The 18557-nt window shown below is 44.5% G+C and overlaps 2 protein-coding genes across 4 annotated transcripts in view; one reads left to right on the top strand and one right to left on the bottom strand.

Moving 5' to 3' along the window:
• Positions 1 to 18557, bottom strand: part of PKLR (pyruvate kinase L/R) — a 59678-nt gene that overhangs the window by 11898 nt on the left and 29223 nt on the right. For all 3 annotated transcript variants that reach the window (XM_073552343.1, XM_073552342.1, XM_073552341.1), the window contains exons 3-7: positions 1361 to 1452; positions 1162 to 1293; positions 910 to 1096; positions 410 to 680; positions 189 to 339 (exon numbers count right to left, since the gene is read on the bottom strand). In XM_073552343.1, coding sequence (XP_073408444.1) covers positions 189 to 339; positions 410 to 680; positions 910 to 1096; positions 1162 to 1293; positions 1361 to 1452 — 833 coding nt within the window. The remainder of the gene's footprint in view (positions 1 to 188; positions 340 to 409; positions 681 to 909; positions 1097 to 1161; positions 1294 to 1360; positions 1453 to 18557) is intronic.
• LOC141055666 (farnesyl pyrophosphate synthase-like) overlaps positions 2637 to 18557 on the top strand; it is a 128502-nt gene continuing 112581 nt past the window's right edge. The window contains exon 1 of the mRNA XM_073552345.1: positions 2637 to 3270. Within this exon, the coding sequence (XP_073408446.1) occupies positions 2905 to 3270 (366 nt within the window). The 5' untranslated portion in view covers positions 2637 to 2904. The remainder of the gene's footprint in view (positions 3271 to 18557) is intronic.

The raw sequence follows: 18557 nt of genomic DNA, 5'->3' as shown, positions 1-18557 counted from the left end.
AATTCAATAAGTAACGGGCAACTGACTAACGAGAGATGCGAGTGTTAACTGTGGTGAAAGCCTCACACAACCCGTATGTAGGTGGAGACCCCAGCATAGATACACATGTGAACATCCCTGACTGCTTGAAGCAGTTTATGGATCCCAGAATGGTGGAATAGTGCAGTGACAATACTAGATATTCTCACCTGGGTGGCACAAATGACTGGTTTCCCAGCTCGGTTGCACTTTCCAATCATCATCTTTTGGGCCAGGAAAACCTTTTCTGCAGGAATCTCTATACCAAGGTCTCCACGGGCCACCATGATCCCGTCACTGGCCTCCAAGATTTCATCAAACCTTCATTGCATAGAGAGGGGTGTGAGCCGTAAAATGGCAGAGCAGTGTGGAGAATATGGGGAACACTCACCTCTTCACCCCCTCATGATTTTCTATCTTGCTGATGATCTTGATATTACGCCCCTTCTCACCCAGCTCCTGGCGAATGGCCAACACGTCCTGTGCTTTCCGGATGAACGATGCAAACACAATGTCCACACCCTGCTCAATGCCAAATTTAAGATCCAAGCGATCCCTTTCCGATAAGGCAGGAAGATCCACCTCAGTTCCCGGAAGATTCACCCCCTTCCTACTACACAGGTTACCTCCATTCTCTACCTCCGCAAGACAGTAATCAGGACCTGGCCAAGACAGATGACATAACGTTACCATCTGCTCGGAGAGTCACCAAGGTGTCCTATATTCATTCTCCAAGATGACCACCTACCCACCCACAAAATAGTCTACCCAAGTCCAACCACAGTCCTCCCTAAACATCCCATGCAGCCTTTCAAATGGTTATGATCCTAACATTATAAGCTTCTGCCACCCCCATTCCCCCTCCAATATGGACACATCCCAGCGACTCACCCATCTCTCTGACCAGCAGGGACATAAGACCGTCATCCACGAAGATCCTGCTCCCGACCTTCAGGACCTTACACAGATTTTTGTAGTCCAACCACAGTATCTTGTTGTCACACTTGTCCTGATATGCAGGGTCAGTGGTCACCTTCACGATCGTGCCCTTCACCAGCTCAACTTCCGCATTCTCCCCCTGTAGGATAAATGTGGCATGAGAGATGTACGCACTTCTTAAATAGGTGCCCGTCCCCCACATACCATGCCGATGACTCCTGTGCGAATCTCGGGTCCTTTGGTGTCCAGTGCGATGGCAACCGGACGGTAAAACATGGGATTGGTGGCAAAGCTTTCCGTGGCTTCTCGCACATTCTGGATGGAGCCTGCATGATACTGGTGGGAGAGGATGGTGTTAGGAAGACATGATAGATATGAGGGGCACAGACGTGGGGGTGCTCACCTCGTGCGTCCCATGGGAAAAGTTCAGACGAGCAACGTTCATTCCAGCTTTTATCATCTCTTTCAGCATATCCACGGAGCGAGAAGCCGGGCCTGGGACACACAACAGGGCAAATTACTGAGGGGCCTGGAATAATTTCAGGGGTGCTGTACTGAGGGGCCTTGAGTATGACTGTAATGTGCCCATAGTGGGGGCAAAGAGAGAGATGGGACAGCAGTAATCAGCTACAGAGGCGTTATACTGAGGAGCACCGAGTATGGCTGTAATGTGCCCATAGCGGAGGCAAACCGGGAGAAAGGAAAGGGGTAACCAGCTACAGGAGCGTTATACTGGGGACACCCACCACCTACAGGAGAAATATACTAGGGAGGAGAAGATAACCAGCTACAGGAGCATATACTGGGGACACTCACCTCCTACAGGAGTAATATACTAGGGAGGAGATGAAAACCAGCTACAGGAGCGTTATACTGGGGACAATCACCTCCTAGAGGAGTAGTATACTGGGGAGATGATAACCAGCTACAGGAGCGTTATACTGGGGGCTATCAACACCTACAAGAGTAATATAATGGGATAAGATGATAACCAGCTACAGGAGGGTTATACAGGGGACACTGACCTCCTTCATGAGCAATATACTGGGAGAAGATGATAACCAGCTACTGGAGCGTTATACAGGGGGCAATCACCTCCTACAGGAGCAATATAATGAGGAAGAGAAAATAACCAGCTACAGGAGAGTTATACTGGGGGCAATCACCTCCTACAGGAGTAGTATACTGGGGAGATGATGATAACCAGCTACAGGAGCGTTATACTGGGGGCAATAATCTCCTACAGAAGTACTGTAATATAATGGGAGAAGATAACTAGCTACAGGAGCGTTATACTGGGGGTAATCAACACTTACAAGAGTAATATAATGGGATAAGATGATAACCAGCTACAGGAGCAATCATCTCCTACAGAATTAATATAATGGGAGATGATAACCAGCTACAGGAGTGTTATACTGGGGGCAATCAACACCTATAAGAGTAATATAATGGGATAAGATGATAACCAGCTACAGGAGCGTTATACAGGGGACACTCACCTCCTACATGAGTAATATACTGGGAGAAGAGGATAACCAGATACTGGAGCGCTATACTGCGGGGCAATCACCTCCTACATGAGTAATACAGTGTCTACAAGTAGTATTCAAACCCCTGCAGATTTAGCAGGTTTACACATTCGGAATTAACTTGGCATTGTGACATTTGGACTGTAGATCAGCCTGGAAGTGTGAAATGCACTGCAGCAAAAAAGAATGTTATTTCTTTGTTTAATTTTTTTTTAAATTGTGAAAAGTTTATTCAGAGGGTCATTTATTATTCAACCCCTCAAACCACCAGAATTCTGTTTGGTTCCCCTAAAGTATTAAGAAGTATTTCAGGCACAAAGAACAATGAGCTTCACATGTTTGGATTAATTATCTCTTTTTCCAGCCTTTTCTGACTATTTAAGACCCTCCCCAAACTTGTGAACAGCACTCATACATGGTCAACATGGGAAAGACAAAGGAGCATTCCAAGGCCATCAGAGACAAGATCGTGGAGGGTCACAAGGCTGGCAAGGGGTACAAAACCCTTTCCAAGGAGTTGGGCCTACCTGTCTCCACTGTTGGGAGCATCATCCGGAAGAGGAAGGCTTATGGAACTACTGTTAGCCTTCCACGGCCTGGACAGCCTTTGAAAGTTTCCTCCCGTGTCGAGACCAGGCTTGTCCGAAGAGTCAAGGCTAACCCAAGGACAACAAGGAAGGAGCTCCGGGAAGATCTCATGGCAGTGGGGACATTGGTTTCAGTCAATACCATAAGTAACGTACTCCACCGCAATGGTCTCCGTTCCAGACGAGCCCGTAAGGTACCTTTACTTTCAAAGCGTCATGTCAAGGCTCGTCTACAGTTTGGTCTTGATCACTTGGAGGACTCTGAGACAGACTGGTTCAAGGTTCTCTGGTCTGATGAGACCAAGATCGAGATCTTTGGTGCCAACCACACACGTGACGTTTGGAGACTGGATGGCACTGCATACGACCCCAAGAATACCATCCCTACAGTCAAGCATGGTGGTGGCAGCATCATGCTGTGGGGCTGTTTCTCAGCCAAGGGGCCTGGCCATCTGGTCCGCATCCATGGGAAGATGGATAGCACGGCCTACCTGGAGATTTTGGCCAAGAACCTCCGCTCCTCCATCAAGGATCTTAAGATGGGTCGTCATTTCATCTTCCAACAAGACAACGACTCAAAGCACACAGCCAAGAAAACCAAGGCCTGGTTCAAGAGGGAAAAAAATCAAGGTGTTGGAGTGGCCTAGTCAGTCTCCTGACCTTAACCCAATTGAAAACTTGTGGAAGGAGCTCAAGATTAAAGTCCACATGAGACACCCAAAGAACCTAGATAACTTGGAGAAGATCTGCATGGAGGAGTGGACCAAGATAACTCCAGAGACCTGTGCCGGCGTGATCAGGTCTTATAAAAGATGATTATTAGCTGTAATTGCAAACAAGGGTTATTCCACAAAATATTAAACCTAGGGGTTGAATAATAATTGACCCACACTTTTATGTTTAAAATTTATTAAAATTTAACTGAGCAACATAACTTTTTGGTTTGTAAGATTTATGCATCTGTTAATAAATCCTGCTCTTGTGTGAAGTTTGAAGGCTCTAACTTATTTGCATCTTATCAAACCTGCTAAATCTGCAGGGGGTTGAATACTACTTGTAGGCACTGTATACTAGGGAGGAGAAGATAACCAGCTACTGGAGCGTTATACTGGGGACACTCACCTCCTACAGGAGTAATATACTGGGGAGAAGATGATAACCAGCTACAGGAGCGTCATACTGGGGGCAATCAACACCTACAAGAGTAATATAATGGAATAAGACGATACCCAGCTACAGGAGCATTGAACAGGGGACACTCACCTCCTACATAAGTAATATACTGGGAGAAGATGACCAGCTACTGGAGCGTTATACTGGGGACACTCACCTCCTACAGGAGTAATATACTGGGGAGAAGATGATAACCAGCTACAGGAGCGATATACTGGGGGCAATCATCTTCTACAGAAGTAATATAATGGGATAAGATGATACCCAGCTACAGGAGCATTATACAGGGGACACTCACCTCCTACATGAGTAATATACTGGGAGAAGATAATAACCAGCCACTGGAGCGATATACTGCGGACACTCACCTCTTACCAGAGTAATATACTGGGGAGGAAAAGATAACCAGCCACAGGAGCGTTATACTGGGGCCAATCATCTCCTACAGGAGTAATATAATAGGAGGAGATGATAACCAGCTACAGGAGTGTTATACTGGGGACATTAATATCCTACAAGAGTGATACAATTGAGAAACTGGGTCTGAGCAGAAAAAGTAAATTAATGTGCATGCAAAATGTAATTGCATATGAACACATGACCTTTACACAGAGAAAACCAAAATCAAAACACAAAACAAATATCCTGGAATAAAAAAGTAAAAAAATATAATTGCAAAAATTGCATGAAGGTAGTAATAATAGTAATAATAAGGGTATTTAGTTAACATAATTTTGATCAAAATAATGTAGAAGCCATCCCGCCACGTCACGGCAACCCTTGTGGGACAGTCCTAACTCTTGTATTTAAAACCTTTCCACTTGTCAAGTGACGTAAATGTGAACAAGGACAGAGGGACTGAACCACCAGTAATAGTATAGGCCAGACAGGATGGATTTTCCAACTCAGAAACAGGGCGGTCACACCCTTATATGCACAGAATGCACAATGAAACAAATGAGAAACTGGGTCTGAGCAGAAAAAGTAAATTTAGGACACTCACCTCCTACATAAGTAATATACTGGGAGAAGATGACCAGCTACTGGAGCGTTATACTGGGGACACTCACCTCCTACAGGAGTAATATACTGGGGGCAATCATCTTCTACAGAAGTAATATAATGGGATAAGATGATACCCAGCTACAGGAGCATTATACAGGGGACACTCACCTCCTACATGAGTAATATACTGGGAGAAGATGATAACCAGCCACTGGAGCGTTATACTGCGGACACTCACCTCTTACCAGAGTAATATACTGGGGAGGAAAAGATAACCAGCCACAGGAGCGTTATACTGGGGCCAATCATCTCCTACAGGAGTAATATAATAGGAGGAGATGATAACCAGCTACAGGAGTGTTATACTGGGGACATTAATATCCTACAAGAGTGATACAATGGAGGAATATTCATCATATACAGGAGCGATACACCGGGGGGGGGATATTCAGCAGATACTGGAGCAATATACTGTGGATATATACCAGATACAGGAGAAATACATCTGGAGGATATTCATCACATACACCGGGAGGATATTTATCAGATACAGCAGCGATATAATGGGGATATACACTGGATACAGGAGGGATATTCATCTTATACAGGGGCGATACACCAGGAGGAAATATACATCAGATACAACAGCGATACACCGGGAGAATATTTATCAGATACAGGAGTGTTAAATCAGAGGGATATACACCAGATAAAGGAACAATACACAGGCGTGATATCCATCATAAACAGGAGTGATACATTGGGGGAAATATACCAGATACCGGAACAATACAACGGGTGGATATTCATGAGATACAGATCCGATACACCGGGGGAATATTAATCAGATATAGGAGCGATATACCAGGGGGATATTCATCAGATACAAAAGAGAAACCCTGAGGGAAAATATACATCAGATACAGGAAAAATACACCGGATACAAGAGTGATAACCGGGGGTATATTTATCATATACAAGAGTGTTACACCGAGATGATATTCATCAGATGTAGCAGCGATATAATGGGGATATAGACTGGATACAGGAGTGATACATCGGGCGGATATTCATCAGATGCAGCAGCGATATAATGGGGATATAGACTGGATACAGGAGCGAAACATCAGCGGGATATTCATCAGATACAGGAGAGATACACTGTGGATATATACAAAACCTACAAGAAGCAAAATAAACATAAACCCTACTGTAACAAAATAAGTAAAAAGCATAAATGCATTTAACCCTTCTCTAACATCTGATGTGCTATCCCGTCCATGTGCCCTGGAACAATTTGACCACGGACAGGATAGCACGTCATAGCGATCGGCCACGCACTACGGGAGCAGGCAGAGGGCTGACAGCGGGGTCCAGATCGCTCCCATGGTAACCCGATGTCGTCATGACGACATCCGGGTTACCAGAGCTGAGAAACTTCCTGTCATGCGCAGTGCATGTCAGGAAGTCTCTCAGGTCAGTGTGCACGGAGTGCAACGCTGAAACGGTCAGACTGAAAAAAAAAAAAAAAGAGTGTCTCATAGTGGGACTAAGTGTAAAAACTAGAATGAAGTAAAAAAATTTTTTTTAAATAATTGTAAAAATAAATAATCAATATTTATTCTATCATTAAATCAATATTTAATACAAAAAAAACTAAAAAATTAAAAAGTACACATATTTGGCATCCCCAACGACCCGACCTATAAAACTGTTGCGCTATTTAACCTCTTGAGGCTATGTGCCCACGTAGCGTTTTATTCTGGTCACTAAAAACCAGACTCCTTCCCAGAAATCGCGTGTTTTTTACCGCGATTTTCATCTGCGATATTCAAGCACTTTCCAAGCGATTTGAAGCATCGCTTGGAAAGTGATTGACAGGTTGGTCACACTCGTCAAACATAGTGTTTGACAAGTGTGACCAGCTTTTTACTATTGAGGCCGCCTATGCAGCTTCAATAGTAAAAGATAGAATGTTAAAATGCTAAAAAAAAAATACAAATCGGGGTATATTTACCTTCCGACGTCCCGCGCTGCCATCCCGGGCCTCAGCGTTCCCAGCGATGCCTTGCGAGACCTGTGATGACGTTGGTCTCGCGTTACTATAGCGATCTCGTGAGACCACGTCATCACAGGACCTTGCCGCAAGGCATTACTGGGAACGCTGAGGCCGGGAATGCAGTGCGGGACGTCGGAAGGTAAATATACCCCGGTTTTTTATTTTTTATTCTTTTTTTTTTTTTTTACAGGGTATGGTACCCAGGGCCTGGAGGACAGTCTCCTCTCCTCCACACCGTGGGTACCATCCGCACATGAGACGCTTAACTTCGCGCATGGTGGGCATAGCCACATGTGGGAAGTAAGCGATTCTCATGCATTCCTATGGGTGCGGAATCGCGGCAATTCTTTGCGATTCCGCACAAAAGAATGATCATGCTGCGATTTTTTCCGCGGTGTAATTCCGCCGTGGAAAAAAGCGCAGCATTAGCACCGCATGTGCGGAATGCCATAGGAATGCATGGGGGGCGTTCTGTACACGATTTTTAAACGTTTTCACGCTAAAAATCGCGGCAAAAACGCTTAAAAATTGCATCGTGGGCACATAGCCTGAGTGAACACCATAAAAAAACAAGGCAAAAACCAATGCTTCATCACCATACAGCTCCATTACCAGAAAAATAAAGTTATAGTTCTCAGAATAAAGTGATGCAAACATACAGTAATTATTTTTTTTATTTAAAATTGTTTTTATTACATAAAAGCACCAAAACATAAAAAAAATATAAATGAGGTATCGCTGTCATCGTACTAACCCGAAGAATAAAATCGCTTTATCAATTTTACCACACGCAACAAAATAACTTCATTAAAGGGAATCTGTCACCCATTTTTAGTGATATCCGGTAAAGATATCACCCAATGGTGCGTCCCATAAGGATTCTAGTAGTACCTTTCATAGCCCCTGACCCCGCACCTTTGATGCAAAAATACCTTTTTAGGCTGAGTGCAGACGGAGTTTTGAGCCCTGCGGATTTTTCCGTGCAGAATGGAAGAAAACCGCAGGTCAAATGACCTGCATTTTTCCTGCGGATTTCTTCCATTTTTCACGCGGTTTTCATGCGGTTTTCCATTGCGGTCTTCCCCCTGCGGATTTGGTGACAGGGGAGATAGAAAACCGCACAAAAGAAGTAACATGCTGCGGATTTTGTACCGCAGGAAAACCGCACGGAAAAATCCGCAGTGTCTGCACAGCGTTTTTTTTTTTCCATTCATTTTAAAGGTACTGTACATCACAATGTGGATATGCAACGTTTCTGCGCGGTAAAATCCGCTGCGGAAACGCTGCATATCTGCATCGTGTGCACATGGCCTTAATCTGTCTTTTGATGTATGCAATACGCACTTGTTTCTTCTTATTAACCGGTTTGCTATCCGAAGCTTCCGGTGTAATGTGCAGGGCTTCAGTAAGATTTCCGGCACCAATGAACAGACAGCTTGCCTTGGAACACTTCCGGGGCATAGAAAGTGATGCAAAATACCGGCACATGCGCAATACTAATTTTATGATTTGCCCACAGTTGGGCAAAGCATACTGCGCAAGAGCGAGGGCCCTTTTCAATGCGCAAGCGCGGAAACCCTACATGAACACAGTAATAAGAACAAACAAGTGCGTAGGGCAAGACAGGGGGGGAGAAAAAGCCCCGCCCATCGGACCGGACTGCGGCGATTTACATACATCGAAAGACAGATTAAAAAGGTATTTTTGCATCAAAGGTGGAGGGTCAGGGGCTATGAAAGGTACTACTAGAATACTTATGGGACGCACAATTGGGTGATATCTTTATCTAATATCATAAAAAATGGGTGACAGATTCCCTTTAATTGCTAGTTTTTGCTCATTCTGTCTCCCAAATATCAGAATAGGAAAAGATCAAAAAATGTCATGTGCCCGAAAATGGTACCAATAAAAACGCCAGCTCGTCCCGCAAAAAACAAGACCTCACATGACTCGGTGGGCCAAAATACGGAAAAATTATCGCTCTCAAAATGTGGTGATGCAAAAACTATTTTTTGCAATAAAAAGCGTCTTTTTGCGTGTGACAGCAGCCAAACAGAAAAACCCGCTGTAATGCCTCTTTCACATGTCCTGATATATATTTCTGGTACTGGAGATGTCAGTGTCCGTGTGTGTAAAACTTGCGGCACAAATGTCGCATGTGTGTGCCGCATCAGTACCACATGAATGGGCGTGAGGGAAGAAGCGTTGCAGTAAGCGCTGTTCCCCGGTGTCGGGTGCTGAACACGGCTCTCGTCATTCTCCCCTGCTCTGCCGGCGATCGGCGCGAGCAGGGGAGAATGAGGAGTTACATTTAACCCTTTAACCACCACCAGTATGCCTTTTAACGGCGGCAGTTAAGGGTACTTAAACCACTGCGCCGATTTTTAACGGAGCTGAGGTTTAAGGATATAGCACCCCCCAGCATTGGAATTTCTCTGGGGTCTCGGTTGCCAGGGGTAGCCGAGACCCCAGAGAACATGATTAGGTTCGGTTTTTACCGACCCCGGTGTTGCGATCGCCGTTATTAACGGTATAATAGCGACTGCAAAAAAAAAAAAAAGTCAGATTTTCAATTTCATTTCTTCCTCCTTTGATGTAATCACACATCAGAGGAGAGAGAGAAATAGGGTCCCCCGGTCCCCCCCACCGGTACCTCCGTTGTCCCTGCAGGCCCCACTAAAGTCCCTCGGGCCGCCAGCTTCTTCTTCCGGTAGAAAATGGCAGGCACCTGCGTAGTGCGCAAGCCGAGATATGCCGTCCGGCACCCGGCAACAATAAAATATTTATTACCATTTTCTCATTAGGGATAGAGTGGGGCTAAAGTGAGTTGGGCTAAAGTTAAGGTTAGGGTTGGGGCTGAAGTTAGGGTTAAGGTTATGTTTGGGGCTAGAGTTCGGGTTAGGGCTAGAGTTGGGGTTAGGTTTAGGGTTAGGGGTGTGTTGGGGTTAGGTTTGTGGTTAGGGTTATGGTTAGGATTAGGTGCGTGTTCGGGTTGGAGTTAGAATTGGGAGGTTTCCACTGTTTAGGCACATCAGGGGCTCTCTAAACGCGACATGGCGTCCGATTTCAATTCCAGCCAATTCTGTGTTGAAAAAGTCAAACGGTGCTCCTTTCCTTCTGAGCTCTGCAGTGCGCCCAAACAGTGATTTACCCCCATATATGGGGTATCGGCGTACTCAGGACAAATTGCACAACAAATTTTGGGGTCCAATTTCTCCTGCTACCCATGGAAAATTAAAAATTGGGGGCGAAAATATCATTTTTGTAAAAAAATATAATTTATTATTTTTATGGCTGTACGTTATAAACTTCTGTGAAGCACTTAGGGTTCAAAGTGCTCACCACACATCTAGATAAGTTCCCAAGGGGGTCTAGTTTCCAAAATGGTGTAACTTATAGGGGGGGGTTTTCCATTGTTTAGGCACATCAGGGGCTCTCCAAACGCGACATGGCGTCCGATTTCAATTCCAGCCAATTCTGTGTTGAAAAAGTCAAACGGTGCCCCTTCCCTTCTGAGCTCTGCAGTGCGCCCAAACAGTGATTTACCCCCATATATGGGGTATCGGCGTACTCAGGACAAATTGCACAACAAATTTTGGGGTCCAATTTCTCCTGCTACCCATGGAAAATTAAAAATTGGGGGCGAAAATATCATTTTTGTAAAAAAATATAATTTATTATTTTTATGGCTGTACGTTATAAACTTCTGTGAAGCACTTAGGGTTCAAAGTGCTCACCACACATCTAGATAAGTTCCCAAGGGGGTCTAGTTTCCAAAATGGTGTAACTTATGGGGAGGGTTTCCATTGTTTAGGCACATCAGGGGCTCTCCAAACGCGACATGGCGTCCGATCTCAATTCCAGCCAATTTTGCATTGAAAAGTCAAACGGCGCTCCTTCCCTTCCGAGCTCGGCCATGCGCCCAAACAGTGGTTTACTTGCATATATGGCGTATCAGCATACTCAGGACAAATTGTACAACAACTTTTGGGGTCCAATTTCTCGTTACCCTTGGTGAAATAAAAAAAAAATTGAATCTGAAGTAAATTTTTGTGAAAAAAAGTTAACCGTTCATTTTTTTTTAAACATTTCAAAAATTCCTTTGAAGCACCTGAAGAGTTAATAAACTTCTTGAATTATTATTATTTATTTATATAGCACCATTGATTCCATGGTGCTGTAGATAAGAAGGGGTTACATACAAATTCCAGATATCACTTACAGTAAACAAACTAACAATCACAGACTGATACAGAGGTGAGAGGACCCTGTCCTTTCGGGCTTACATGCTACAGGATGGTGGGGAAGGAGACAGCAGGTTGGGGGTTGCAGAAGTTCCGGTGTTGGTTGAGGTGATATCTCCAGTAGTGGTGAGGAGGTAGTGGGGTCATTGCAGGCTATAGGCTTTCTTGAAGAGGTGGGTTTTCAGGTTCCGTCTGAAGGATCCGAATGTGGTTGATAATCGGACATGTTGGGGCAAAGAATTCCAGAGGATGGGGGCTATTTGGGAGAAGTCTTGGAGGCAGTTGGGTGAGGAGCGAATATGTGTGGAGGAGAGAAGGAGGTCTTGGGAGGATCGGAGATTACGTGAGAGAAGGTATCAGGAGATTAGTTCAGAGACATATGGGGGAGACAGGTTATAGATGGCCTTGTAGGTCAGTATTCGTAATTTGATCTGGACACGCTGAGGGAATGGAAGCCAGTGAAGATATTTGCAGAGGGGAGAAGCGGATGAGTAACGAGGAGAGAGATGAATTAGTCGGGCAGCAGAGTTAAGGACCGACTGGAGAGGTGCAAGGGTGTTAGCAGGGAGACCACAGAAAAGGATGTTGCAGTAGTCGAGGCGGGAGATGATGCGGGCGTGCACAAGCATTTTAGTAGATTGAGGGTTGAGGAAAGGACAGATTATGGAAATATTTTTGAGCTGGAGGCAACAGGAGGTAGAAAGAGCTTGGATGTGTGGTTTGAGGACAGGGTAGAGTCAAGGGTTACTCCAAGGCAGTGGACTTCCGGTACTGGGGAAAGCGTGATGTCATTAATTGTGATAGATAGGTCAGGTAAGGAAGATCTGTGAGATGGAGGAAAGATGATGAGTTTGGATTTGTCCACATTGAGCTTGAGGAAGCGAGAGGAGAAGGAGGATATGGCTGATAGACACTCCGGGATTCTGGACAGCAGAGAGGTGATGTCTGGGCCAGAGAGGTAGATCTGAGTGTCGTCAGCATAAAGGTGGTACTGGAATCCATGGGACTTTATGAGTTGACCCAGGCCAAGGGTATAAATTGAGAAGCGTAGGGGTCCTAGAACAGAGCCTTGGGGGACTCCAACAGAGAGAGGTGGGATGAGGAGGTAGTGTGGGAGTGGGAGACGCTGAATGTGCGGTTTGAGAGGTATGAGGAGATCCAGGATAGGGCGAGGTCTTTGATGCCAAAGGAGGAGAGGATCTGTAGTAGGAGGCAGTGGTCAACTGTGTCGAATGCAGAGGACAGGTCTAGAAGCAGGAGTATTGTCCGTTTGCTTTGGCTGTAAGTAGGTCGTTAGTAATTTTGGTCAGGGCTGTCTCAGTGGAGTGATGGGGGCGGAATCCAGATTGTAGATTGTCAAAGAGCAAGTTAGATGAGAGGTGGGAGGAAAGTTCAGCGTGGACGTGCTGCTCCAGGAGTTTGGAAGCGAATGGGAGCAGTGATATTGGGCGATAGCTGGACATAGCGGTTGGGTCGAGGGTTGCCTTTTCAAGGATAGGCGTGATTGTGGCATGATTAAAAGCAGAAGGGAAGGTACTGGACGTTAGCGATAGGTTGAAGAGGTGGGTTAGGGATGGGATAAGTGTGGTAGTGAGATTGGGGAGGAGGTGGGATGGGGTCAAGTGCACAGGTTGTGAGGTGCGATTTGGAGAAGAGGCGATTAAGCTCCCCTTCAGTGATTTTGGAGCGGGAGGTTATGGGGTTTTCTTGAATGTGGTTTTGAGCACCTTCAGGGGTGCAGTTTTTACAATGGTGTCACTTTGGGGTATTTTCTATCATATAGACCCCTCAAAGTGACTTCAAATGTGGTGTGGGCCCTAAAAAAAATAATGGTGTTGTAAAAATGAGAAATCGCTGTTTAACTTTTAACCCTTATTACTTTCTAACCAAAAACAAATTTGGTTCAAAAATTGTGCTGATGCAAAGTAAACATGTAGGAAATGTTATTTATTAAGTATTTTATGTGTCATATCTCTGTGATTTAGGCTGTGTGCCCACGTTGCGTTTTTTTAAGCGTTTCCGCCGGCTCAGACGCTGCAGAAATACTTAAAAGAAGCTTCACATGAAATTGCATGCGTTTTTGGCTTTTTGTGCCAATGCATGCGTTTTAAACGCTCAGGAATCGCTTAGCGGCTAAAAACGCAGCATGCTCATTAATTTCCGCATTGCTGAGCGTTTTTAGCCTTTTCCAATGTTCCCAGAAAACGCTGGGAAAAAACGCATCAAAAACGGGCGTTTTGTGTGCAAAAAAACGCGCGGTAATAAAACACGCGTTTTCTGGGAAGGGGATCAGTTTCCCGAGCGTTTAAAAACTCTGGTTTATGCACTTTTTGCTTTTTACTTATTTAGTTACAGCAGGTTTATGTTTATCTTGCTTCTTGTAGATTTTGCATGCTTTATGGGCAAAGCGAACATGCGTTTATGTGCTGCATGGATAGCAACTTAAATCCAGCTCAATTTTTGTGTTTTCTTTTCTGTGGATGTATACCAGACACAGGAGCGATACATCGGGGAGGGACGGTATTCATCAGTTATAGGAGAGATACATCAGGATGGATATTCATCAGATACAGGAGCGATACACTGTGGATATACATCAGATACACGAGAGATACATCGGGTGTATATTCACCATATATAGGAATGATACAACGGGGGATACTCATCAGATACAGGAGCTATATACCAGGCGGAATATTCATCAGCTACAGAAGACCTGAGGAAGACGGCTGTGACCGTAGAAACGCGTTGTGGGTATTGGAGGAAGTATAAAAGCTGAGTTTTAAACCCCTTTTTTCTGGTTTCTGCCTCTCGTTTAGCGCTCCTATAGACCGCTTTTTTTGTTGCTTCACATTGAATTTTCCTCTCTGAGGATTAGCGGCAGGAGCAGCTTGGAGGGCAGTTGCTTGTGGGAGAACCTGCGATTGCTGGGCGGTGCTGGGAAGCTCCTGGACCCTTGGTGTTCACTTACGGCTGGGATCGGTCTCAACACCACGTCCGGAAGCCGGTGAGAAGGACTGACCAGGAGAGCGGAGGTTGCTGACAGCCACATGCAGTGCCCTTCTGGGCTGCGAGGACACGCTCCCCAACTACCATTCACGTTCACACCGTGTTTGTGCAAGGGTGGCACAACCCTGTAAGGTGAGCACCCTGTTGATTCAGTTAGGGAATTTAATTTTAACACAGGTACACTCATTGCGCCTCTCTTTGCATTTTATTTTTCTTGCGAAAGTATTTGGCTCCCTGGAACAATTCAACCTCTTCCCACATATCATGCTTCAAACATAAAGATACCAAATGTAAATTTTTGGTGAAGAATCAACAACAAGTGGGACACAATTGTGAAGTTGAACAAAATTTATTAGTTATTTTACATTTTTGTGGAAATTCAAAAACTGAAAAGTGGGGCGTGCAAAATTATTCGGCCCCTTTACTTTCAGTGCAGCAAACTCACTCCAGAAGTTCATTGTGGATCTCTGAAAGATCCAATGTTGTCCTAAATGACTAATGATGATAAATATAATCCACCTGTGTGTAATCAAGTCTCCGTATAAATGCACCAGCTCTGTGATAGTCTCAGGGTTCTGTTTGATGCACAGAGAGTATCATGAAGACCAAGGAATACAACAGGCAGGTCCATGATACTGTAGTGGAGAAGTTTAAAGCCGGATTTGGATACAAAATGATTTACAAACCTTTAAACATCCCAAGGAGCACTGTGCAAGCAATCATATTGAAATGGAAGGAGTATCATACCACTGCAAATCTACCAAGACCCGTCGTCCCTCTAAACTTTCATCTCAAACAAGGAGAAGACTGATCAGAGATGCAGCCAAGAGGCCCATGATCACTCTGGATGAACTGCAGAGATCTACAGCTGAGGTGGGACAGTCTGTCCATAGGACAGCAATCAGTCGTACACTGCACAAATCTCGCCTTTATGGAAGAGTGGCAAGAAGAAAGCCATTTATCAAAGATATCCATAAAAAAAGTGTCATTTAAAGTTTGCAACAAGCCACCTGGGAGACACACCAAACATGTGGAATAAGGTGCTCTGGTCAGATGAAACCAAAATCGAACTGTTTGGCATTGGCTTTACAGGCAACACAGCTCATTACCCTGAACACATCATCCCCACTGTCAAACATGGTGGTGGCAGCATCATGGTTTGGGCCTCCTTTTCTTAAGCAGGGACAGGGAAGATGGTTAAAATTGATGGGAAGATTGATGGAGACAAATACAGGACCATTCTTGAAGAAAAGCTGTTGGAGTCTGCAAAAGACCTGAGACTGGGACAGAGATTTGTCTTCCAACAAGACAATGATCTCAAACATAAAGCAAAATCTACAATGGAATGGTTCACAAATAAATGTATCCAGGTGTTAGAATGTCCAAGTCAAAGTCCAGACCTGAATCCAATCGAGAATCTGTGGAAAGAGCTGAAAACTGCTGTTCACAAACGATCTCCATCAAACCTCACTGAGCTCGAGCTGTTTGCCAAGGAAGAACGGGCAAGAATTTCAGTCTCTCGATGTACAAAACCCAAGCGACTTGCCGCTGTAATCGCAGCAAAAGGTGGCGCAACAAAGTATTAAGTTAAAGGGGCCGAATAATATTCCACGTTCCACTTTTTGAATTTCCACAAAAATTTAAAATAACCAATAAATTTCATTCAACTTCACAATTGTGTCCCACTTATTGTTGATTCTTCACCTAAAATTTACATTTGGTATCTTTATGTTTGAAGCATGATACAGTGGGGCAAAAAAGTATTTAGTCAGTCAGCAATAGTGCAAGTTCCACCACTTAAAAAGATGAGAGGCGTCTGTAATTTACATCATAGGTAGACCTCAACTATGGGAGACAAACTGAGAAAAAAAAAATCCAGAAAATCACATTGTCTGTTTTTTTTTCATTTTATTTGCATATTATGGTGGAAAATAAGTATTTGGTCAGAAACAAAATTTCATCTCAATACTTTGTGATATATCCTTTGTTGGCAATGACAGAGGTCAAACGTTTTCTGTAAGTCTTCACAAGGTTGCCACACACTGTTGTTGGTATGTTGGCCCATTCCTCCATGCAGATCTCCTCTAGAGCAGTGATGTTTTTGGCTTTTCGCTTGGCAACACGGACTTTCAACTCCCTCCAAAGGTTTTCTATAGGGTTGAGATCTGGAGACTGGCTAGGCAACTCCAGGACCTTGAAATGCTTCTTACGAAGCCACTCCTTCGTTGCCCTGGCGGTATGCTTTGGATCATTGTCATGTTGAAAGACCCAGCCACGTTTCATCTTCAATGCCCTTGCTGATGGAAGGAGGTTTGCACTCAAAATCTCACGATACGTGGCCCCATTCATTCTTTCATGTACCCGGATCAGTCGTCCTGGCCCCTTTGCAGAGAAACAGCCCCAAAGCATGATGTTTCCACCACCATGCTTTACAGTAGGTATGGTGTTTGATGGATGCAACTCAGTATTCTTTTTCCTCCAAACACGACAAGTTGTGTTTCTACCAAACAGTTCCAGTTTGGTTTCATCAGACCATAGGACATTCTCCCAAAACTCCTCTGGATCATCCAAATGCTCTCTAGCAAACTTCAGACGGGCCCGGACATGTACAGGCTTAAGCAGTGGGACACGTCTGGCACTGCAGGATCTGAGTCCATGGTGGCATAGTGTGTTACTTATGGTAGGCCTTGTTACATTGGTCCCAGCTCTCTGCAGTTCATTCACTAGATCCCCCCGCGTGGTTCTGGGATTTTTGCTCACCGTTCTTGTGATCATTCTGACCCCACGGGGTGGGATTTTGCGTGGAGCACCAGATCGAGGGAGATTATCAGTGGCTTTGTATGTCTTCCATTTTCTAATTATTGCTCCCACAGTTGATTTCTTCACTCCAAGCTGGTTGGCTATTGCAGATTCAGTCTTCCCAGCCTGGTGCAGGGCTACAATTTTGTTTCTGGTGTCCTTTGACAGCTCTTTGGTCTTCACCATAGTGGAGTTTGGAGTCAGACTGTTTGAGGGTGTGCACAGGTGTCTTTTTATACTGATAACAAGTTTAAACAGGTGCCATTACTACAGGTAATGAGTGGAGGAAAGAGGAGACTCTTAAAGAAGAAGTTACAGGTCTGTGAGAGCCAGAAATCTCGATTGCTTGTTTCTGACCAAATACTTATTTTCCACCATAATATGCAAATAAAATGAAAAAAAAAAACAGACAATGTGATTTTCTGGATTTTTTTTTCTCAGTTTGTCTCCCATAGTTGAGGTCTACCTATGATGTAAATTACAGACGCCTCATCTTTTTAAGTGGTGGAACTTGCACTATTGCTGACTGACTAAATACTTTTTTGCCCCACTGTATGTGGGAAAAGGTTGAAAAGTTCCAGGGGGCCAAATACTTTCGCAAGGCACTGTACACTCGATACAGGAGTGATACATCGGGGAGATATTAATCAAATACAGACGCGATACACGGGGTAGGATTTTAATCAGAAACAGCAATGATACATCCGGGGGAGTTATTCATCAGACACAGGAGAGATACACTGGGGGATATTCTTCAGATACAATATGGATACATGGGGGGGGGGATATTCATGAGATACAGGAGCGATACACTGTGGATACACACTGGATGTAGGAGCAATACATGGGGGGGGGGATATTCATGAGATACAGGAGCGATACACTGTGGATACACACTGGATGTAGGAGCAATACATCGGGGGGGGATATTCATCAGATACACTGGGCATATACACTGGATATAGGAGCAATACAGTGGGGGGGATATTCATCAGATACAACAGGGATACATGGGGGGGAATATTCATCAGATATAGGAGCGATACATCGGGAAATATTCATCATATACAGGAGTAATACACTGTGGATTTACATCAGATACATGAGAGATACATCGGGGGGATATTCATTATACTTAGGAGCTAAACACCAGAGGCATTTTCATCAGATACAGGGGAAATACATGAGGGGG

This window comes from Dendrobates tinctorius, unplaced genomic scaffold, assembly GCF_039654945.1.
Source record: "Dendrobates tinctorius isolate UK_male_01 unplaced genomic scaffold, ASM3965494v1 ptg000189l, whole genome shotgun sequence".
Classification (NCBI taxonomy): domain Eukaryota; kingdom Metazoa; phylum Chordata; class Amphibia; order Anura; family Dendrobatidae; genus Dendrobates; species Dendrobates tinctorius.
Note: the sequence above shows the minus strand (reverse complement) of the source record. Positions and strands in the feature narration are given on the sequence as shown.